The following is a 24354-nucleotide window of genomic DNA, read 5'->3' as shown; positions in this document are numbered from 1 at the left end:
CCGCAGCTTTCTTTTTACCTACATTGTTTTTTAAATGGTCTCTGTGTTGATGTGGTTATTTTCAATGCCATTTAGAATTCAGTTCTGTTAATATACCACATTTGATTTATTCTCCTATTGACTGACGTTCAACTTGTTTCTGATTTTCTAGTACAGGTCATCTTGTGCAGTGTGAAGCTTTTCTAGGGTATGTTTTTAGGAGTGGAATTCCTGGTTCAAGGGCATTGTGCATCTTCACTTTTACTAGATATTTCAAAATTACTTTCCAAGGTGGGTTTACCTCTGTATACTTCCACCAGCAGTGTATGAGCTTTGCTCTTTATCTATATCTTCATTTATAAGGAATATATTACTTTTAATTCTCTCATGGAGCAGCAAAACTCTTAACATATTGTTTGAAGAAGATGGGACTGTGAACTGCCAGTTAAAGCTACAGAGAAAGAAAGTTCTATCCATGGGATCAGACTGTTGTCTTACAGGGCAATCCACTACTCAGTGCAGCATTTTTCACTGTTGTGTATACTGTGAAGGGTGTCAACTCCCAAACAAAATTGAAGGCTTTATCCACTTAGGCCAGCTCAATAGGACAACTCAGTTAGGAGCAAAGTTTGGCCTTGAACTGTGTTTTTGTCTATATGCATTCACAACTTTTTCAGTTTTTTCTTTTAATTTAAATTCAATTAGCCAACATATAGTACATTCTTAGTTTCGGATGTAGTGTACAGTAATTCATCAATTGCATATAATACCCAGTGCTCATCACATCATGCACCCTCCTTAATGTCTATCACCTAGTTACCCCATTCCTCCACCCACCTCCCCTCCAGCAACCCTCAGTTTGTTTCCTAGAGTTAAGAGTCTCTCATGGTTTTTCTCCGTCTCTGATGACTTCCCATTCAGTTCTCCCTCCCTTCCCTTATGCTCATCTGCACTGTTTCTTATATTCCACATATGAGTGAATCCATAGGATAATTGTCTTTCTCTGATTGACTTATTTCGCTCAGCATAATACCCTAATACCCTCCAATTCCATCCACATCGATGTAAATGGTAAGATTTCATCCTCTCCGACGGTTGAGTAATAGTCCATTGTGTATATATACACATCTTTATCCATTCATCTGTCAATGGGCATCTTGGCTCTTTCCACAGTTTGGCTATTGTGGAGACAACTTTTTCAGTTTTAATTTACCTGCATTAATGTAGCAATTGTTTGTGCTTCAAGAGTGCCACTGTCACCCCCAGTGTTGGTATGTGGGGAACCATAAATACTCCGTTGGCCATCATGGCATACCTAGGAATGTCAGTCTGTCGATGTTGAATTCTTGAAAATCTGTTTTCTTTTTCATCTGAAAGAGGAGCTGAAGCTATTTGCTGCTCAATCCAAGATACTGCTGTTCTTTATGCAGCTCTTACCTCATCTATTGTTGGACCAATTGGAAGAGCAGTGGTTCCTTTTTTGTGGGTTAAGCGGTTGTTGTAACTTATAAGCATATTTCAGAAGCCATATGTGAACTAATTACATTTTATCCTACCTAACCACATTTTCATAACTGTTAGAGAGCTAATACTCTTAAATCTTGGAAGAGTAACAAAAATTACATGGATTACATTTCTCTCGTACATTAATCAATCAAAATTATAGTTTTACAAATTAAGTTAAACGAGCTTAGCAATTTGAATTTTTTACTTTCTAAAGCAGTTATTCTGAACGCCAAAAGTAATATATCACAAGAGATATTACAAAACGCCTTTAAAAAAAAAATGGGAATTCCATTTCAAGGTGGTGGACTGAGGACCTGCTATAGCTTTTCCTTCTTGTCCCAAATATTTAGAAATGATACATTAGAATTTTAAAAATAATCTGCAAGTATACTAGAGGGGGGAAGAAAGGAAAACCGATGGTAGGCCTTAGATCATGAAGAATCCCCACGAAAAGCACATGGGATCTGTTTGCAAAAGAAAACCTTGGTCCAAAACAAGGTTAAGAAAGTATTGTGGCTCAGGATAAGAATAGCATCTAGAACAGCGTCTACTTCCATTTGGAAGTAGTTGTTATAGGGAGCTGTGAAGTTCTCAGAGCAAGTGAAAGAGTGACTTTGGTACTGTTGCATGGTGATGGAGGTGTCTCGGCGGGTGAAGTGTCCGTAGGAACTGGGGTTGGAGAGACAGGGCTGAGTTCCAGGTGCTTGATGAATTCTAGGAGAACAAGAAGCTCCCATGCTCAGAAGACTAGGTACTAATCTTTTCCATGAGGTCCTGTCCCTCCTGTCCCTCCTTCACTGTCACTGAAACACTCCTCCCCTCTGAGTAGGCAGGGCACATGGAAAGACTGTGTGAAAGGGTCTTGATGACAAAGATGAGCACTTTTCTTCCTCCCTCCCTCCCTCCCTCCCTCCCTCCCTCCCTCCCTTCCTTCCTTCCTTCCTTCCTTTCAAGTAGGCTCCACACCCATTGTGGGGCTTGAATTCACAAACCTGAGATCAAGAGTTGCATGCTTTACTGACTGAGCCAGCCAGGTGCCCCAAAGATGAGCACTTTGCTGAACATCACCAAAAACAAGAGGAACACAAACATGCAGAGGAGATAACAGAATAATTTATCTCACACTTAGAATTAATAGAATAAATAGAACTAGATTTTACAATATGTATAGTTGAAACCTTGGAGAGAGATTTCACTTATTTTATCTACCAAAAATAAGTATTGACCCGGGAAATTAAAATTTTGATTATCAAAGTGAGATTCATTAGATGGCCTAATTGACAGTGTTTCCAGCTGAAGAGCAAATTTGTGAGCTGGACACTAGAGCAGAGAAGTGTCCCTAAGCCCATCATGAAAGGATAAAGTAATAGAAAAGAAAACTAAGACATGGAGGATAAATGGAGGATTGCCATCTAATAAGAGTTACAGAAAGAACGTGAAGAGAATGCGGAGAGATGATAGTTAAAGAAATAAAAGATCCAGTTTTGAGATGGTTGACCAGACAAATACTACCTCTTTCTCCTTCTGCACCAGACCCATAGAAATGATAAAACTTTAAGTTAGATGAATAAATGCCCTTTCAAGATGGAAAACAAAAGGAATGTTCCAGACCAGAAGCCATAAGACATCTTTAAGCAAAGGAGGTATATATTAAATGAGAAGTTGCAGAAAGGAGCTGCTCACACTGCCTTTTTGAGGTCATCACTACTGCCGCGACCCAGGATCTGCTCTGCCTTCTTTGTTAAAACAGATTCAACATGAGGTGTCCTGGCCAGAAGGCCACTGCTGGCTAAGATGGTGACTGAACAGTCCTGTGGGAGATGTTTGCATGGCCAACAACCATGAAAACCCAGAGGACACCTAGCACAGTGAAATATAAATAGGAGAACTACACTTTAGCAAGTAGAGCAATGAGAAAGACACTTTAAAAATCGGTCAATTTAATTTCCTTAGAGGACCAGGGATAGACTTTCATGCCTTTTTGTTTTTAAAAGATTTTATTTATTTATTTGACAAAGAGAGACACAGTGAGAGAGGGAACGCAAGAAGGGGGAGTGGGAGAGGGAGAAGCAGGCTTCCCATGGAGCAGGGAGCCCGATGCAGGGCTCGATCCCAGAACCCTGGGATCATGACCTGAGCCGAAGGCAGACACTTAACAACTGAGCCACCCAGGCGCCCAACTTCCATGCTTAATACAGGAAGCAGAAATTATGAAATGGTCAACAATAATGAAAATGAAGAATGTGGTTGTAGAACAAGCTCATTGGATAGGCTATAGCAAACGATATAGCTAAAGAACAAATTAATGAACTAAAACAAGGTGAGAAATTCTCTCAAAGCTCAGCATCAAGAGTCCTAAGAGTTTGAAACAAAGGTTGAAGCATTTAGGACCATGTGGAAGTTACAATATTTATTCAATAGGAGTTGCAAGTGAGGAGAATGAGCTGAGAAGTGTGAGCCCTTAGGTAGAAAGAGCCTACTAACTGTCAAGAAGAATAATTTTAAAAAGAGACAATACAAAAACAGCACCTATATATATCGCAGTGATAACGATGAAGAGAAATTCCTAGGAGACACCAGATGGAAAAGACTGAGAGTCCAAAAGATATTAGACTTAATTGCCAGTGTTAAGAAAACAGTAACACAATGTCTTCAAGATGCTGAGAGAAAATAAATTGGAACTGAAAATTCTCTCCCCCACCAAACTGTCTTTCAACAGTGAGGACACTATAATAACATTTTCAGACTTGAAGAACTTTGACAGCCTTTTGCTGAAAGAACTAATTCAAAGATACACTGCAGTAGGAAAAAAAAATGAACCAAGAAGGTAAGAATGGGATACAAGAGAAAAGAGGAAGGCAGAGAAAACAGGAAAACAATGTTACACCTAAATAAATATTGGTTGTAAAATAGAAGATGACTTTTATTAAGTTGTAACTTGAATCAGCCGAGAGAGCAACATGGACTTACCAAACTGGACACTGGATTTAGGCCAGTGGTTGGGGTTTAGTGCCCCCATAGCATGGGAAATCTAATGTGGATCCATTAAGAATGAGTAGAACTGATATTTTTGTAAAGGCTGGGACTTTAGAATGGCAGCCTCCTTGAAAAAGAGGAACTAGAAATACTCCACTGGCCCAGAGAGGGTACAAATGGGACTCCCTTACAAAAAGCAATCCCTGCTGCATATATGGACCACATCTTCTTTATCCATTCATCTGTTGAAGGGCATCTCGGCTCTTTCCACAGTTTGGCTATTGTGGACATTGCTGCTATGAACATTGGGGTGCATATGGCCCTTCTTTTCACTACATCTGTGTCTTTGGGGTAAATACCCAGGAGTGCAATTGCTGGGTCATAGGGTAGCTCTATATTTAATTTTCTGAGGTACCTCCACACTGTTTTCCAAAGTGGCTGTACCAACTTGCATTCCCACCAACAGTGTAAGAGGGTTCCCCTTTCTCTACAGCCTCTCCAACATTTGTTGTTTCTTGCTCTGTCAATTTTTGCCATTCTAACTGGTGTAAGGTGGTATCTCAGTGTGGTTTTGATTTGAATTTCCCTGATGGCTAATGATGATGAGCATTTTTTCATGTGTCTTTTAGCCATTTGTATGTCTTCTTCAGAGAAGTGTCTGTTCGTGTCTTCTGCCCATTTTTTGACTTGATTATTTGTTTTTTGGGTGTTAAGTTTGAGTTCTTTATAGATCTTGGATACCAGCCCTTTATCTGTAGTGTCATTTGCAAATATCTTCTCCCATTCTGTGGGTTGCCTCTTTGTTTTGTTGACTGTTTCCTTTGCTGTGCAGAAGCTTTTTATCTTGACGAAGTCCCAAAAGTTCATTTTTGCTTTTGTTTCACTAGCTTTTGGAGATGTATCTTGAAAGAAGTTGCTGTGGCCGATGTCAAAGAGGTTATTGCCTATGTTCTCCTCTAGGATTTTGGTGGATTCCTGTCTCACGTTGAGGTCTTTCATCCATTTTGAGTTTATCTTTGTGTATGGTGTTAGAGAATGGTTGAGTTTCATTCTTCTGCATGTGGCTGCATATATAAAATGGAATATTACTCAGCCATCAGAAAGGATGAATACCCAACTTTTACATCAACACGGATGGGACTGGAGGAGATTATGCTAATAAGTCAAATAAGTCAAGCAGAGAAAGTTAATCATCATATGGTTTCACTTATTTGTGGAACATAAGGAACAGCATGGAGGACATTAGGAGAAGGAAGGGAAATATGAAGTGTTGGGGGGAAATCGGAGGAAGAGATGAACCATGAGAGACTATGGACTCTGAGAAACAAACTGAGGGTTTTACAGGGGAGGGAGTGGGGGCATGGGTTAGCCAGGTGATGGGTGTTAAGGAGGGCACATACTGCATGGAGCACTGGGTGTTATACGAAAACAATGAATCATGGATCACCACATCAAAAACTAATGATGTATGGTGATTAACATAACACAATAAAATAAAATTAAAAAAAAAGCAATCCCTGCTAAAAGTGAACTCATTATCAAAAATTGCAAGCTCACTTATGAAATGATCAGCAAGGGAATCAACAAATAGCAGCTTTAGTGTGCCAATAACTTTAGAAAATTCTACATTTAATAAGTTAAAGGGGCGACTGGGTGGTTCAGTTGGTAAAGTGTTGGACTCTTGATTTCGGCTCAGGTCATGATCTCATGGTTGTGAGATAGAGCCCTGCGTTGGGCTCTATGCTCAGTGCAGAGTCTGCTTGTCCCTCTCCCCCTGCTCTCCCCCACCCACCGTGTTCACACACTCTCTCTCAAATAAATCTTTAAAAAGTTAAAGTACATTTAGAGATAGTGACATTTTAGAAAGGAACAAGTCAATATGAAAAGGACCAAATTGAACTTCTAGAAATAAAAAAATATTAAGGTTAAAGAGGGGCAAAGTAGCAAATTAGAGACAGCTACAGCAAAAATTAGGGAAAGGAAAACATCTGAGGAAATTAACCAGGATATAGAATATTGAACACAGATATAGGGAAATGGAAAATGTGAAAGGCAATTAAAAGGATAGAACCAAAAGATCAACCTAGAATTCTGTACTTAGCTAATCTATTCAAGAGCAGAGAAGAAAAAAGATCTGTTTTTGGAAAAAGTCTTAGCGATTTTACCACCCATAGACCATTGCTGAAGGAATAATAAAATACATACTTTGGGGAAAAAAATGAATTGAAGCAACAAGGAAGAAATGGGATACCAAGAAGAAATGGTGCACAGTGGAATTGGTAAGCATGGGTAAATGTAAATAAGCATCATGTATAAAATAATAATTGACTAATTTCAGTGGGTTTAAAATAACATGCAGGTAGAGAACTAGTCAACTATGACATGAATGTAGTTGAGGCATGAGTAGAGGTAAAGGATTTTAAGTTAGAGGATGAGAATATAGATGCTAATTAAGATTGCAGTAAGTATTCATCTTAAAATAGTGGAGGTTCCTGGCTTGTCTGAGGATTTAGTGGGCTTATGTTTCTGCTTGGATCCCCTCAGTGGTGGCTTGGAGCTCAGGATGATGGACTCAGAGAGAGTAATTTGAAGTGAACATGACAGGAATGGCCTCTGAGGCACCAATCCTGAGCTTTTTCCATTAGGTTGTTGTGCTCCCGAGTGTCAGGGCCTGTCAGCATGTGCCCTGAGCTGAACCCTGTGCTGGGCAGCAGTTAGCTTGAGGCTGATTGAAAATACCATCATCTGAGCTCAACAAAACATTTTTTCAGAGTATCTTAGTGCCTGGTCCATGGTTGTCTGAGGAAAGTGAGTTTTAGCCCTGGCGGAGGAGCACCCAGTGTGGCCGTAAAGGCACAAGGCACGTCTCGCTCCCTGCCTTGGAGTCTGCCCCTCATTTGGAAACTCTGTGTCTCCATCTCTGACTCAGCCAGGTTTCCCCTTCGTGACCTCCATTGTGGTACTTGGTGTCCCCAGTCTGTTCCTGACTCCTTGCAAGAACGTCTCACCATCCTGTGCTGTCTCTCTTAATCCCTATGTGTTCTTTCTCTGAGTAATTTCACCTGTGGAGGGGCTTGTTGTACTGTGAAAAGACACACATAGTTTATACAAGCTTTAGTTTCTGCACCTATTCAAACTGAGACTCTAATAGTCTAATTCATTAGACTATTGGGAGGGCTAAATGAGCCTTTGTGTGCAAAGCCCCTGTCAGGTATGTGACACCACATTTTTTTTTTTTTTTAAGATTTTATTTATTTATTTGACAGAGAGAGAGACACAGCGAGAGAGGGAACACAAGCAGGGGGAGTGGGAGAGGGAGAAGCAGGCTCCCTGCTGAGCAGGGAGCCCGATGTGGGGCTCGATCCTAGGACCCTGGGATCATGACCTGAGCCGAAGGCAGACGCTTAACGACTGAGCCACCCAGGCGCCCCGTGACACCACATTCTTAACCGTTGCTCCCAGTTCAGGAAAAAGCAACAGAAAGGAACCACTAGAAGAGTACACTCAAAGAGTATGATTGCCGGGGTGCCTAGGTGGCTCAGTCGTTAAGCGTCTGCCTTCGGCTTGGTTTGTGATCCCAGGGTCCTGGGATTGAGCCCCGCGTCGGGCTCCCCCGCTTGGCAGGAGGCCTGCTTCTCCCCCTGCTTGTGTTCCTGCTCTCACTATCTCTCTCTCTCTGTCAAATAAATAAATAAAATCTAAAAAAAAAAAAAGTATGATTGCCAAAAAAGGGAAACAAAGTGAGAAAAATAAAACCTACAAAAGTATGAAAAGATAAAGATAGGGGTCTGGGGAGGGGAAAAAAAAAGATAAAGATATAGGGAAGGTAATGAAATAAATAATAAAACAATGATATAATAAGCTATAGAAATAAGTAAAAATATATTAGTAGTCAGTAAATTAAATTTTTCAGATAAACAGTTTTCAAGTGGATATTTTAAAAAATTGGACTTAGGCTGTTTATAAGAGACAGGAAGAAAAAAGAAAGAAAAAGTTTGAACGTTAAGGATAAAAAAGGACATACCAGGCAAAGTACCAACCAAAAGAAATTTAGTGAAACTTTATTAATCTCAGAAAATAGAAATCAGGGCAAAAATCTTTACTAGAGAGGCCAAAATGGTATTTTACACTATGTATATTTGGTCACAATAAAAATTTTTTTACCAGAGATAGTTTGCCAGAGATAAAAAGATGCAGTTAACAATTCCACAGAAATACACATTTACTAATGTAGCTATAAAATACATAAATAATAATAGGGGCACAATAAGTTGAAAAATACATTATTAAAATGATAACTTGAACACACTTCTCTCAACAATTGTTAGAATCATTAGACAAAAAAAAACAGACTATATAAAATTTGAATGTACCCAATAATTAATGATTACACATTCTTTTCAAACACACACAAGAAATCGACCACATTAAGGAAGCCTTAAAGGAGAATTAGTATCATATAGACTATGTTCTGTGACTATAGTGCATCTGGCTTAGGAATCAATTAACAGAGAGATGACAAGAAAAAAACCAGTAGATTGGTTATTGAAAGCTTAGTTGATAATGAACAAATTCCTAGAACAACCTTACTTACCAAAACTGGTTCAAGGTGGAATAAAAAACCCAAATAGTATAATCATTAAAGAATTTGAATTAGCAGCATAAAAGCTTTACAAAGTAATCAATCAGGCCTGAATGACTTGATACAAATTTCAACAAGCATTCAAAGAAAAGATGAATTCCAGTATTATGTAAAACTTCCCAGATTCCAGAAAAAATAATGAGCAATCCAATTTCATTTTTGAGGCTAGCATAACCTTCAGCAAGAAAGGAAAATTACAAGCTGTTTTCATGAACAGAAATGAAAACCTAAAGAAAATACTGTGAAACTGAATCTAGCAGTATACACAAAAGGTAATACACCAGGACCACAACTCGTTTTATTCCAGCAATTAAAGATAAATTATTATAACTTAACCAATTAATAGATGGATGGATTAAGTTCATATAATCACCTCAAAAGACTTACATAAAACATTTACTAAAACCCAATATATAGGTTGATAACTTAAGTACACACACACACCACACACCAAAAAAAAAAAAACCTTTAAAACAAAAAACCTTAGCAACCTAATATATTTATAAAAACTGATAGCATCCATTATATTTACTGGTGAAATGTTGAAATTATTTAAGATTCTAAACTAAACAAAGAAGCTTGATGTCACCACTTCCATTTAACATTTCATTGGTAGTCCTAAGCAGCATAATACAGAAAAGAAAAGGTACTTGAATTGAAAGGAAATAAAATTGTCATTATTTGAAGATGACTTGTCAGTGTAGGAAGTCTGAAAGAATCTTCAGATAAATCAGTAGAGTTAAAAACTTCTCTGCATCAAAGGACACAAACAGAACATAGTGAAAAGGCAGATGATGGAGTGGGAGAAAATATTTGCATATTGTGTATCTGATTAGGGGTTCATATCCAGAATATAGAAAGAACTGTAACTCAACAACAAAAAAACAAGTAACTCAATTGAAAAATGGGTTAAGGACTTGAATGGACATTTCTCCAAAGATGATATAAAAATGGCTAACAAGCATATGAAAAGATAAGTGACATCGCTAATCATTAGGGAAGTGCAAATAAAAGTTCAGTGAGATATTCCTTACACCTATTAGGATGGTTACTATTTAAAAAAGGAAAAAGTGTTGGCGAGTATGTAGAGAAATTGGAACCCATCTTTGGTAGACTGTAAAATGGTGCAGCCACTATGGGAACCAATATGGAGATTTCTTAAAAAATTAAAGATAGAATTACCAACAATTCTACTTTTGGGCATATACCAAAAGAATTGAAAATATTGTCTTGAGATATTTATACACCCATGTTCATAATAACATTATTTACAGTAGCTGAAACTTGGAACCAACTCAAGTGTCCATTGATGGATGAATGGATAAACAAAATGTGGTATACATATACAATGGAATATTATTCAACCCTAACAAAGGAAAGAAATTCTGACACATGCTCCAACATGGATGAACCTTGAGGACATTATTCTAAGTTATAGAAGCCAGTCACAAAAAGGCAAATACTGTATGATTCTACTTAATGAGGTTATCTAAAGTAGTAAAATTCATAGAACCAGAAAGTGGACTGGTGGTAGCCAGGGGCCCAGGGGAAGGGGAAATGAGGAGTTGTTTAACGAATATAGAGTTTCAGATTGGCAAGATGAAAAAGTTTTGGAGGTTGGTTGCACAATGTAAATACATTTTACTGAACTGTGTATGTATTTTATGTATGTCTTAGTACAATTCTTTTCTTTTTTAAAGATTTTATTTATTTGACAGAGAGAGAGAGCATGAGCAGGGGAGGGGCAGAGGGAGAGGGAGAAGCAGACTCCCCTGCAGGGCCGATCCCAGGACCCTGAGACCATAGCCTTAGCAGAAGTCAGATGCTTAACCGACTGAGCCACCCAGGCACCCCTTATTATAATTCTTAAAAATAAAGTAAAATGAGAGCAGGGTTGCTGGTTACAAAATTTATGTATAAAATAACTAGACGTGAGTAAGAGAGATGTATAGATCCTTTATGGACAAGGTTTAACTTTACTGAAAGACATTAAAGAAGGCTTAAATATATGAGAAGATGAACACATTGATGAAAGGAATGTTCAATATATAAAGATGTCATTTCTCTCCAAAACTGATGAGTTCCATTGAAATCGCACAGGATGTTTTGTGGTAAATGATAAACTCATTTTAAAACTTACGAGGAAATTCAGAGGGTCAGAAATAATGAAGACACTCCTAAAGAAGAATATAAGGTACTACCTGAGAAGATACGAGGAAGCTACAATTAAATCCCTGTTACACTGTACAGAGATAGAAATGAAATATTGAGTAGAAAACAAATTAATTTGTTAAATGATCCTGTGGCAATTGATTATAAAGAATAAAATTGGATTCTTATACCTATAAAAAAAACCAGTTCTAAGTAGATTCAAATTAAATATAAAAGAAAAACTAAAACTTTAGAAGACAATGTGGGAGACTATATGACTCAGGGAAGAAACATTTCTTAAGATATAAAAAACACAATATAAAGGAGAAGATTAATAAATTGGGACTACTGTTATGGTAAAGATTTCTGTTCTTCAAAAACAAGCCTTAAAGTAGGAGTTAATTGTGAGACATAACCTCAGTAGGGTTAAAATACAAAAAATATAAAGAACTCTTACAGGGCGCCTGGGTGGCTCAGTCAGTTAAGTGTCTGCCTTCTGCTCAGGTCATGATCCAGGTCATGATCCAGAGTCCCTGCTCAGCCAGAAGTCTGCTTCTCCCTCTTCCTCTGCCCCACCCCCAGCTCGTGCTCTCTCCTTCTCTCAAATGAATAAATAAAATCTTTTAAGGAAAAAAAAGAAAAACTCTTACAGATCAGTAAGAGAAAGGCAACCCGGTGAAACATTACACCAAAGACAGGAATAGACAGGAATAGGCATTTCACAGAGGAAGAAGAAACCCAAATGGCTCATAAACATTCGAAAAGATGCTCAATCTTTTTGGCAATCAGGGAATCGCAAATTAAAACCACATTACCGTTTATCACCCACTAGATTGGCAAATGTTAAAATATCTGACAATAATAAGGGTTAGCCAGAATGTGGAGATTTAGGAAGTCTCTCACACAGCTGATGGAGTGGAAATTAGTGTAACCACTTTGTAAAAACAAGTTGACAGTGCCTGGTAAGATTGAATGTGCATTTCCACTCTGATGTAACTCCTACACATGGCCACCAGGAGACAAGGAGAAGAAAGTTTATAGCGACATTGTGAATGAGGGAAAAATGGAAACAACCCAAATGTTCATCAGCAGTGGAATGGATATATAAATTACGATGTAATTAAGCAATGAAATACAATCAGTTGGTGAAAAAATGTATGACTTACGGTTACATATATCAATATGGATGATTTGTAACATAATTTTAAGTGAAAGCAGCAAGTTGCAGAAAAATATATCTGTCTATATAGATTTTAAACATGTATTAAACCATGTATTATTTATACATAATTGCTAAAATATAAAATCAAAGACATGATTAACACAAAATCCAGGATCTAGGTTACCAGGAGAGGAGCAGGGGCAGTGGGGGAGGGGGCTGTTAGCATAAGATCCCACAGCAAGCTTCACGCTTCTGAGTAACTGCCTTATTTCTGTTTCTCAGGCAGAAGAGTGGGTAGGTGGGTATTTGTTTTATAACTTTTTAAACTGCATATACACATTTTATACCCTCTGACATAGTTTTTAAAAACTGTAACCTGTAGTATTTTTAAGAGATGGTAGGACATGTTTTGAAATTAGGTAATGTGGATTATTAAAAATGCACGAAGTTTGCAAATCATCACCTAAGAGTGTGTTGGGAGGAGATGTCCTTTTTCAGGTTAGGGCCTCTCCATATGTTTATTAGTTTGAGAGTCCAAGTGACGGGAAAGGTACAGAGACATAAAATGGTATCTCTGGCAGAGTGGCTTAAACGAGGTGTGGAAGGCACCAGTCCCTGCACCTGGGCTGCCTTTCTTACTTCCTCACTTCTGTAAATATTTAGTGACTGACTGCCAAGTCCTGAGCATTGTGCTAGGGGCCCAGGAGCCAGAGAGATAATGTCCCTGTCTTGGAGCTTCTAGCTGTTTTCGGATTCATGCTTACAGGTTTTGTTAATCTTAGCCTCCTAAACTAACTAGGTAGCAAAATTCACTTCAGGTCCATATCCTAATTTACTCTTTGATATCTTTTTAAGGAAGTCATTTATTTACATATTTAGATAACCTAGTTGAATGCATTGTCTTTGAAATTTTCAGAGTAATATATCCTTTTTGGTCTGGTCCTACCCCAGTTAATATTCTAATTCCTATATATATTTATTCTCAGTGTTTTTCCCTTTCTGTGCATATCAGAACTCTTGATAGGTTCTAATTCTTTGGAATTGATTTTAATGTTTTAATTTTACCTTTCTATCTTTATTTTTGAGACTCAGAGTTGGATCTGATCTTGAACCTTGACTATTTTCAAAAGCATTACAAGCATACTGCTAGAGATTATAAGGTGATACAAAGGGAAACATTATTTTAATAGTCATGTAATTATTTTAATTTAATTTATAATTTTATTATAAAATATACACATGAATTCATGGCTGTTTGTGCCCAGGATGCGGCTAAAGTCTCTGTGATAATCCGTCTCACATAGACTGCATGAATTAATGGCCCAGCTGGTTCTCAGACACAGCAAAATGTCATGAAATTAATACATGGGTTACAGATGTAGCATTTAGTTGTAAAGGTGAATCAAGGTATTCTCTGATGTCCTTGTCTCCTACTTGTGTTGTAACTCAAAAAATAAGCTTATGTGGTTTGGTCAGGAAAAGGCAATCTAGAAAATTCATCTAGGCAAATTGTACAAATAACATACTCTGTTATAGGACAGATTCTGGGGCTATAAAGATGAGTAAGACGTAGATTCTACCTTTCAGGAATGCCAGTTTCACAGATATAGGCACGTAAATTAAAAAGTGCACCATAACGTAAACGCAACAGTGGAAATATGTCCACTGTAAATGGGTAGCTGGGAAAGGTGGTCTCTGACTTATGGAGCCAGGAGGAAAGTCTGCCCAGGGCAAGCCTTGCAAGTAGTCTTGAGAGCTGAGCAGAAAACTTACAGAAAAATAGACTGGCAAAGGGCAACCTCAGAAAGGCCCATGCCAAGGTACAGAGACCTACGAGAACATGGCGTTTGGGCTAATTGAGCAGCTCGTCATTGATGCTAGTGTGAGGAGAGGTGGGAGCCAGATATGAAGGCTTTTGTATGGACTGTGATGGTGCGCATTTAGATCTTATTCTATAAGTGATTATCAGCCTTTGAAAGGTGTCAGGCAGAAAAGTGTGACATGAGGTCTGGGGGCAGTGTAGAAAACAGAGGGGAGGATCAAGTCACATTTCAGCACATCGTCCTGCAAAAGGAGGATATGGAGAGCACTTGGAATGTTTAGAGTTTCTGCTTTGCTTAGCTTTATATGATTTTTAGGAAATTAGATTACATTTAGATTTTGCCCAGAATTTAATGTGTTGAAGGTGTTAGTGGTAGGTGATTTGGAGCCAATATAAAGTTTCTGGAGAAATTGATATTATTCAGGGTGCCTGGGTGGCTCAGGTGGTTAAGTGACTGCCTTCGGCTCAGGTCATGATCCTGGAGTCTAGGATCGAGTCCCGCATTGGGCTCCCTGCTCAGCAGGGAGCCTGCTTTTCCCTCTCACCGCTCCGCCCCCATGTTCTCTCTCTCTTTCTCTCTCTCAAATAAATAAATAAAATCTTAAAAAAAAAGAAATTGATATTATTCAGTCTGTATTATAAACAAGGTATTAACTTTCCCTACATAGCCCTTTTTTTAAAGATTAATTTTAGGGCGAGCGAGCCAGAGAGAGCAGGGTGAGGAGAGGGAGAAGGAGAGTGTCTTACGCAGGCTCCATGCTAAGCACAGAGCCCGACGTGGGGCCTGATCCCATGACCCTGAGATCATGACTTGAGCCAAAATCAAGAGTCGTATACTTAACTGACTGAGCCACCCAGGCCCCCTGTCTTTCCCTACATAGTCTTTTTTTTTTTTTTTTTTAAGATTTTATTTATTTATTTGACAGAAAGAGAGAGACGGTGAGAGAGGGAACACAAGCAGGGGGAGTGGGAGAGGGAGAAGCAGGCTTCCCACGGAGCAGGGATCCCGATGCAGGGCTTGCTCCCAGGACCCTGGGATAATGACCTGAGCCAAAGGCAGACACTTAACGGCTGAGCCACCCAGGCGCCCCGCCCTACATAGTCTTAAAGGCAAAGAGAGTTTTGCTTATTTTGTGTTAAATACATGTAAGCATATAAAAGTTAAGTGGAGATGTGGTATTGATAAGGCACACAGCTGCAAACAAGTTCTGTTTTTCAGTGGTACATATGGTAATACACTGCAGAGTGAATAGAATGAAATATTTACACCTTTTTGCAGTTAATATCCTTCTAAGGAAATCTCAACAACCGTGTTATTTACAGGAAATTGGGTGGGCAATAATATCAGTATATGAAGAGCCTCCTTTATGTATGGGTTTCCGATGTGAATGTTCTGAAAACTTAATTGTGGCATATTGTTTACTTTTGTGCATATTTACTGTTAAATCTTAGACTCACTGGTCTTTGGATTTGGTGTATATTGTTCTACCTTACAGAGAAATGTATTAGTATGCCAACTTATTCTTGTACCTTCAGCATATCTGAATTTATAGTCACGGGTCTGATGCTGCCTGTGAATGTGAGGGCACTCATCTGTGTCTGTATACATAGCCAGACCCTTAGCACCAAATGTTCTGCCTCACGTTTATTTTGGGAATATTCTCTTAATAGGCATGTTTTGGGATGTGACTTAGTCAGCTAATTTGCTAACATTCAAAAGCCACGAGCTCTCAGCATTATCTTAGCCTTTTAGTATTTTAGTCCAGCAAAAATTTCTGACTCTGATTGGGAAATTAACTATAACATCTTACCAAAAATGATCCAGAAGCATCAAAAGAGAGAGAGTTCATGCAAAGGGCACAGAGAGATGTTCAAAAGGAAAGTTAACATTAACTTAAGAGTGCATAGTAGAAATGAGGGAGTAAGCATAGAAATGAAGGACCACAAGTGACCTTGGAATAACTGTAGGTTCCTTTCTATAAGGCTAAATAATGTTGATTATAATGCATCTTAGCTTTTATTTCGAAAGATATTTTCTGCAGTTCTTGTCACCAAGTTTTTTTGAAATTCTTTTTCGTTCTTTTAAGATTGAATTTATTTCCTTATTTTCTACTTTGACACAGAAATCCCCTGCAAAGAAGCTGAGCCATGCAATTAGTAAATCTCTGGGGTGCGTACCCACCAGAGAACCCCCGCATCCTGTTTTTCCTGAGCAACCAGAGAAACCACTTGACCTTGCAAATATAGTGTAAGTATACGCCTGAATTTGGATGTGGATTATCTGAAATGGAGACCTTGCTGAATTCTTTTGGATCAAAGCCAACTTCACCTAACATGAACATTTAACCTTCTGGTTTTTACTTTACTTTTGGGGAACTTAGGACTTCAAGATTTCATTTCTTTAAGTCACTATAAATATTTACATGGAAGCCTAGCTCCTGAGCCCTAAAGTAATATAATGTAATATATTATAATAATGATGTAATAAAAGTAATGTAAAGCCTAAGTAATGATCTCAAACAGAAACATTAATTAATATATTGAGGAGTAATTATGAACTGGTTTTAGCAAGGTTGCCTTTTTTTGTTTGTTCTTCCGTAAATCAGTGGTAGAGGTCATTTTTTCTCTGCAGCAATAATGCCCGTAGTTATTTTTAAAATTAGTTCAGGCAGCATGGAAATGAAAATCGACTTCACTTGCTTCTTTGTATTGAGAGAAAATTAGGAAAGATAAGATTGTATTCTGTAAATAAAACTAGTGTTTTATTTTTACTTTCTTTGAATATTCATGCTAAATGAGAGAAAGCCAGACAGGAACAAAAAAGAGAAGTAGAGAAAGAGGAAGGGTAAGGAGGAGGAGAAACAAGCGTTAAGATTCAGCCTCTAAACTGGATTCTTCACTCTGAATTAGATGGTGATGTTACATGTCCTCCTGGATAAAGTCAGTAGGATTTTTTGTTTTGTTTTGTTTTGTTTTGGGGAGGGGGGCAGAGGGAGAGAGAGAAAGAGAATCTTAAGCAGGCTTCATGTCCAGCAAGGAGCCTAACACAGGACTCAGTCTCACAACCCTGAGATCATGACCTGAGCTGAAATCAAGAGTCAGATGCTTAACCAACTGAGCCACCCAGGCGCCCCAAAGTCAGTAGGTTTTTGATCATTAGTCTTTATTGGGTGTTGACAAGTTTTTCTGTTGGAGCAGACATCTATTTTCTTTTACCTCTATATAAAACACTTAGGGTTCTTGATCTTTTATTTTCTTTCTCATTCAATAATTTGAAAGACTTTTATTAAAATAATGCATACATATAAATTAGAAATTTAATAATACAGAAAAACATCATAAAATGTAGCACATCCTCCCACACTTCCTTGCCTTGTGCTCTGTCTAGGTTTTTGATGTGTGAGATCTCTTTGCATTTGAGTAGTAACCTGTTTCAGAGCCATTTATTGGATGATCTGTCATTCCCCCACTGACGTACAGTGCCACAGTTGCCATAAATGAAGTGTCCAGATGTGCGTGGTCTGGTTCTGGGCTCTCCTGTTCCTGTGGTCAAATTGTCTATCCTTATGCCAACATCATACTATCTTAGTTACTATAAGGGATTAAGTAATGTTTTTAGTAGGAGTGTCTTGTCTATTCTTTGCCTTTTGCTCTTTCGTATAAATTTTAGAATCAGCTTATTGAGTCCCTCATGAAATTTTGTTTGGATTTTGATCAGAGATTCATTGGATCTAAAGATCAAATTGGGGAGAATTGACATCTTTACAGTATTAAGTCTTCCATGTCATGAATGAGCTATGTCTTTCTATTTATTTAAATATCACTTTGTGCCTTTCAGTAAAGCTTTACAATTTTCCCTAGAAAGATATTATATATGTTAGATTAATTCTTCCATACTTTTAGATTCTTCTGTACATTTGTTGTTGCTGTTGCAAATGGTGCCTTTTTTTCCCTACAGTTTTTTTGAGATATAATTTACATGTGATAAAATGCACCCACTTCAAATGTACAATTCAATGAGTTTTGGCAAATGTATACTGTCATGAAAATGGTATTTTCATTGAATTATGTTTTTCAACAGTGTATTGCTGGTATGTGCAAATGCAAATTGTTTCTGTATTTTAATCCACTATCTAGTCATCTTGCCTGAAGTGCTCATTAATTCTAGTAATTTGTACTGAGATGTTTTTGGATTTCCTATAAATAATTGTATCACCTGCAAATAATGGTAGTTTTTTCCCTCCCACTCCTGTACTTTTAGATATTAATCAGACCTTTTTTTTTTTTTTTTTTTTTTGGTCTTCGTACGCTGGCTGAACCTCCAGTGCAATATTGAATAGAAATAGTTTGGTAGGCATTCTTCTGTTATTGCTAATCCCAGAAAGACAGCTTTCAGCGTTCATTTAGTGTGTTATTTGATGTAGGTTTTGTAGAAACTGTTGATCAGGTAAAAGAGCTTCCTTTGTATGCCTTGTTTGCTAAGAGTGCTTTTTTTGGGTCATGAATGGATGTGGAATTTTGTCAGACTTTTCTCCCTTGACATGATCATGGGAGTTCCTTTATTCTATTAATGTAGTGAATTATATGAATTTTTTTTAAACAGCCATACATTCCTGGAATAAACATAAGTTGACTTTCCTTTTAATACCCTGCTAGTTTTTCATTTGCTAATGTTTCGCCTAGATTTTGCCTATGTTTAAAAGTTAAATTGTCCTGTAATTTCCCTTTTTTCTTTCTTTTATTTTGTTTTTAGGACAAAGTCTGCCCAGTTTGCTATCTTCAAAAAGTTGAGGGGAATTCTCTCTTTTTATATTTTTTGGAAAGAACTTATTTAAAATTGGAATTATTTGCTCCTTCAATTTTTGGTGAAATTCACCAATGATGTTATTTCTGCCAAAAGCCTTCTTTGTGGGAAAATTTTGAACTGTAAATTCTGTTTTTAAAGACAATTATAAGACTTCATTTTTATTTCTTTTTGAGTCACTTTAGAACATTTTATATTTGTAAGAATTTGTCAATTTCATTTGAATTTTCAAAGTTATTGGCACAAAGTTCGTAATGTTTGTCTATGGTATGTGTGCTAATGTCCCTTTTAAATTCCCACTCTCATGTATTTATCATTTTTCTCTCTCTTTGGTTTTCCCTTGAACACATCCTGCCATAGGTTTGTCCAGTCTATTGGACTTTAAGAGGACCAACTTTTGGTTTTGATGATTCTCTTACTGTATGCATTGTATTTTTGAATATTATTTGTTTCCAACCTTATCTTTATTATTTCTTTTGTTACAGTTTCTTTGGGTTTATCTTGCTACTCTCTTTCTAACTTCTTTAAAGATATGATTAGCTTACTCATTTCAGGTCTTTTCCCCCTGATATAAGCATTTAAGGCTATGAATTTCTCTAAGTTCTCTCTGAGTAGTGTCCAAGTTTTCTTATGTAATTTTGTTTTTCTAAATATTTTCAAAGTTGTGATACGAATTCTTCTTTAGGAATACTATACTTTCTTTTTTCTTCTTGTTTTTTTAATTTTCTTTTTTTTTTTAAAGCAATCTCTACACCAGCATGGAGCTTGAACTCACAACCCTGAGATCAAGAGTTACACACTCTATCAGCTAAGCCAGCCAGGCACCCAAGCAGCATACTTTCTTAATAGCCAAACATACGAGGATTGTTTAGTTGCCTTTTTGTTTTTAATTTTTAGTTTAATTTCATTTTGGTCTAATAAGTGGTCCATACTATTCAATTCTTTCAAATTTGTTTTGACATTCTTATTATATGTCGTATATGATCCAGTTTTTATTATATTCCTTGTAAGCATGAAAATAATGTTTATTCTGTGCTTGTTTGGTTTAGAGTTCATAGTGAATGAATGTATATCAGCGAGGTCAAGTTTGTTAATCCTGTTGCTCATATCTTCAAAACTATACATATTTCACTAGGAAATTGAAAATTTGTTCTTATCTAGTGAGTCTCTTTATTCCTAATCTGTTTGTTCTCAAGTCTATTTTATTCGCTAAACATCTTTTAATGTCTTTTGCTTGTATGTGCCTAGTGGAACTTTCCCCATCCTTATACTTTTAACTTTTCTGTATCTTTAAGTGTTCGGTATGCTTCTTGTAAATTGTAAGCTGGGTTTTAAAAATCTAGTCTGACAACTTGTCTTAACTGGCGAGTTTTCTCCATTTATAAATGTATTATTATAATGTTATTATAATTAGTCATAAGTAAAATTGGCTTTCATTATTACAGTTATAAAAGTATTACTACTATAATAATTGGACTTTTTTCTACTATCTTATTTTGTGCTATCTGTAATATTTTGAAAATTCCCCTTTATTTGCATGCCCCACTGTGGTCACCCTTTCCTCAGGGGTAATCATTCTGATATGCTCATTGTATGTCTTTTTACCAGTATATATTCTTGAAAACTAGGTTGTGTTTTGTACATTGTTTTAAAAAATTTATGTCAGGTGGCACTATGCAGATTTTACCTGTCCGTTCTCCCTACGTAGCTGCCTTCAGATCTCTGCCTCCACATTAAATGCTGCAGTAAACACTTCAGATGTTTCCCTGATGGACTGGGTAAGAATTTCTTTAAACTGAGGGTACAGTTGTTGGTCAAAAGTTATGTATATCCCGACCAGAGGAAGTGTGTTGGGGAATCCGGTATTTTAGTGCAGACCTGCAGTTAATCTCTCCCGTCCGAATTCAGCCGCATCTCCCTGCTGTGGCTGAACTCAGAGACTTTCTGGTCAGTTTCACTAGCGAGTAACCTCTGGTTTTTCACCAGGCCTAGAAAAGAGGAGCCTTTGGCTGTGTGGTTTTGGGTAGTGGAATGAAAGAGATAGGAGGTGTTCTGCTTTTTTAGGTGGACTTTTAACCAGTCCTCTTATTTTTAATGCAGCCCCTCTCCCCTCTTCCCGAGGCACCAGGCAGCTCTAATTACTGAGCATTCCTGATCTTTTGGCTTCATTTCCTTTGTTGCAGGAGGACTTGGACCTCAGGTTTCTTCTTCTCTCTGTATTAAACCCTCTCCATCTCCAGTTTCTGTTAGAAGTTTGGTATGAATTCAGTCTAGGACTGAGAGCTAAGAATTGGAACCTTGAATTTTTCTTATTGATTCTTATCATTTTATTATATATGCCTCGGGTCTTTTTTTTTTTTTAATAAGACATTGTAGATAAAGTTGTGGTTTCCTGTGTCTTTCCTAATCCCGTTACCCTTTCTCTCCCCATAGAGTAGCCCCTAACATTTATTTGGTATTTATTACTCTATACATGTTCTTTTTTTTTTTTTTTTTAAGATTTTTAATTTATTTTTTGACAGAGAGAGACACAGCGAGAGAGGGAACACAAGCAGGGGGAGAGGGAGAGGGAGAGGGAGAAGCAGACCCCCGCTGAGCAGGGAGCCCAATGCGGGGCTCGATCCCAGGACCCTGGGATCATGACCTGAGCCAAGGACAGACACTTAATGACTGAGCCACCCAGGCACCCCGACTAGACAACTTTTAAGGTCCCTTTCAACTTTGAGTTTCTCTGTTTTATAGATTTTTCTTCTATATTCACAGGTCACTGGGTCCCAGATTTGGCTGATGTCAGGGTCACTCAGCTTTAAAAAGTAGAGATTACCAAGTCACTTTCATTCTGGGTTAGGTCAGCTGATCATTATTCTGGGGGTGGCCTGGAAATCTATCTTTTGAAAAAGTTTCCTGGTGAAGCTGATCAAATTATGGAACCACTTCATTAGACTATAAATGGTTTTAGCTGTATGAACAACAAGCTAATAATTCAGTATTAAGCATCCAAAACACATATAGAATATAACTAAAGTGTAAATACATGACTAGCAGTTCTTAACTCTTGCTGAGATTCTTTTTTTTTTTTTTAAGTTTTTTTTATTTATTTGACAGAGAGAGAGAGCACAAGCAGGGGGAGCAACAGGCAGGGGGAAAGGCAGGCTCCCCACCGAGCAGGGAGCCCAATGCGGGACTCGATCCCAGGACCTTGGGATCATGACCCAAGCTGAAAGCAGCTGATTAACCGACTGAGCCACCCAGGTGCCCCTGAGATTCTTAATTATCCATTCATTCAGCAGGTATTTTATTGAGAACCTTCCAGGTACTATGCAAGGTGCAAATGGTATTCACACAGTACTTAGCTTCTATGCAAATAGGTCTGAGTGAGTGAGATAGCCAGTTTTATAAAGGGCAGCGTCTGCTGGCTTCCGTAGGAAAGAGTTATAGGGGGAGCTCTAAAGATGAGAAATTTGTGAGGAGTGGGCTGCTGTGCGTTTCTAATCTTGATCAAGAAAAGAAGGTCTCTGTTTTGTAGAGACGAAGATGGGTCCTACCTTTGAATGCTTAAAGTCAGCAAAATATTTCATTTGAATAGGATCATGATTTTTTTAATCATTGTCTTATTGTATTAATATTAATTATATTTATTTAAAAGGTTTCTTTTTTAGACAAAGAATAGACAGTCGTCTTGCACTTAGTGAGTCTTTACACATTGTAGGTATTACTTTCAAACACCTAAGTTGTTTATATTTGTTTTACTAAATATCAGTCATCCTGGTTCAGACGAACCCCATCTACTGAGGGGGTTAGGATTGGGGATAAAATCCAAGGGACTGGATGATCAACATAGTTAACCTTCCCCTAGGCCACTAATTAAAATTTTTTCAAGTTGTTGCATGCTTATTTGCTCACAACTTTTAAAAAGGTGGGACATGCTAGAAAGTCTAACCTTTTCAAGCTGGATCTTTCTCAGAGTAGGGAATAAGGTTTCTTACTAAAGTTTTTAATTTAAAGATCAAATTTGTTAATTTTTTCTTTTTTTCTGGCTTCCATTTTATGTTTAACGTTAATGTTCTCATTTCAAAATTATAAGAATACGTCTGTCTATAAAAAGTTTCTTATTTCTGGATTTTTGTCTTGTTTTTTTGTTGTCAGATGTGAGATAGGAATTTAAGGGTTTTTCTTTCTCAGAATGGATAGCCATTTGTCCCAACTCCATTATTTTCCTGCTGATTTGTTGCAGTTTTAATTTTGCTTTCCTTTTAGCAATTGATACCTTGATAGTCTGAGAAATAATATAAATCACATATGTGTCTGTTTCTGTAAAATAGTTCTATATAAGATGTCTTTTTTTAAAAAAGAGATTTTATTCATTTGACGGAGAGAGAGAGCACCAGCAGGGGGAGCGGCAGGCAGAGGCAGAGGGAGAAGCAGGCTCCCCGCCGAGCAGGGAGCCCAACGCGGGGCTTGACCCCAGGACCCGGGGACCGTGACCCGAGCCGAAGGCAGCCAGACGCTTAACGACTGAGCCGCACAGGCGCCCTGTACAAGATGTCTTTACCTTATTGTTTGTCTTTCTCTTACTGGCAGGCTAGAAAGGCTCTGGTGAAGAAGAACACTGATAGTGAAGCCTACAAGATGACGAGGGAGTAGCCGTGTCGGAGGCCAGTGGAGGCCCGCTGGCGGCAGAGGGGGAGCAGTAGGACCGAGGGCAGAGGCCACCTGAGATTTCGGACATGATGCGGAATTGAAGGGTTTTAGGTGGGAGCAGAGATGTCGAATTTTGCATTTTAACAGAGCACTGCTTGCTATGTAGAAATAGGGAGCGGGGACAAGAGTGAAGAGGAAGAGGCCAGCCCGAAGGTTTTTTTTTTTTCGGAGGCCAAGCGAGAGATTATGGTGGTTTGGACTGTCATGGTGGTAATGAGAAGAGTTTGTGAACACAGAAGGAATTTTAGGTTTTACCGTTATTGCACTCCGAGAAATAAAATTAAAACCAGGACAGGAATTGAAATTAAGTATGAGATGAAGTATATTTTAATGTTAATTGCTTACGTTTCATGTTGACAGAGAGATTTTTCCAGATCGTCATAAATTCAAGATTCAAGTGTTGTTACTTATTAGGCCCCCACAGTGTCCCAAGCCCTTTGCTCACCTCTTCTGTATAAATCATTTCATTTAAGTCTTGTGGCAACCTTTGCAGTATAAATATCATTCACCTAAAATGGGTCCGTAGACGGCATCGGTGAGTTTCAGTGACCTGCCCAAGATCACACAGCTCACAATGATGGAGTTGGGACTGGACTCCACACCCAGCCTCT

General features: G+C 37.9%; 1 protein-coding gene across 10 annotated transcripts in view; it reads left to right on the top strand.

Moving 5' to 3' along the window:
* DTNB (dystrobrevin beta) overlaps positions 1-24354 on the top strand; it is a 217641-nt gene that overhangs the window by 87797 nt on the left and 105490 nt on the right. For all 10 annotated transcript variants that reach the window (XR_003524809.2, XR_003524806.2, XR_003524810.2 and 7 more), the window contains exon 10: positions 16362-16486. Coding sequence is in view for 5 of the 10 variants with exons in the window: in XM_027623160.2 (XP_027478961.2) it covers positions 16362-16486 (125 nt within the window). In the remaining 5 variants the exon portion in view is untranslated. The remainder of the gene's footprint in view (positions 1-16361; positions 16487-24354) is intronic.

This window comes from Zalophus californianus, chromosome 8 (genome assembly GCF_009762305.2).
Source record: "Zalophus californianus isolate mZalCal1 chromosome 8, mZalCal1.pri.v2, whole genome shotgun sequence".
NCBI classification, from domain to species: domain Eukaryota; kingdom Metazoa; phylum Chordata; class Mammalia; order Carnivora; family Otariidae; genus Zalophus; species Zalophus californianus.
This window is presented reverse-complemented; position numbering and strand designations above follow the sequence as displayed.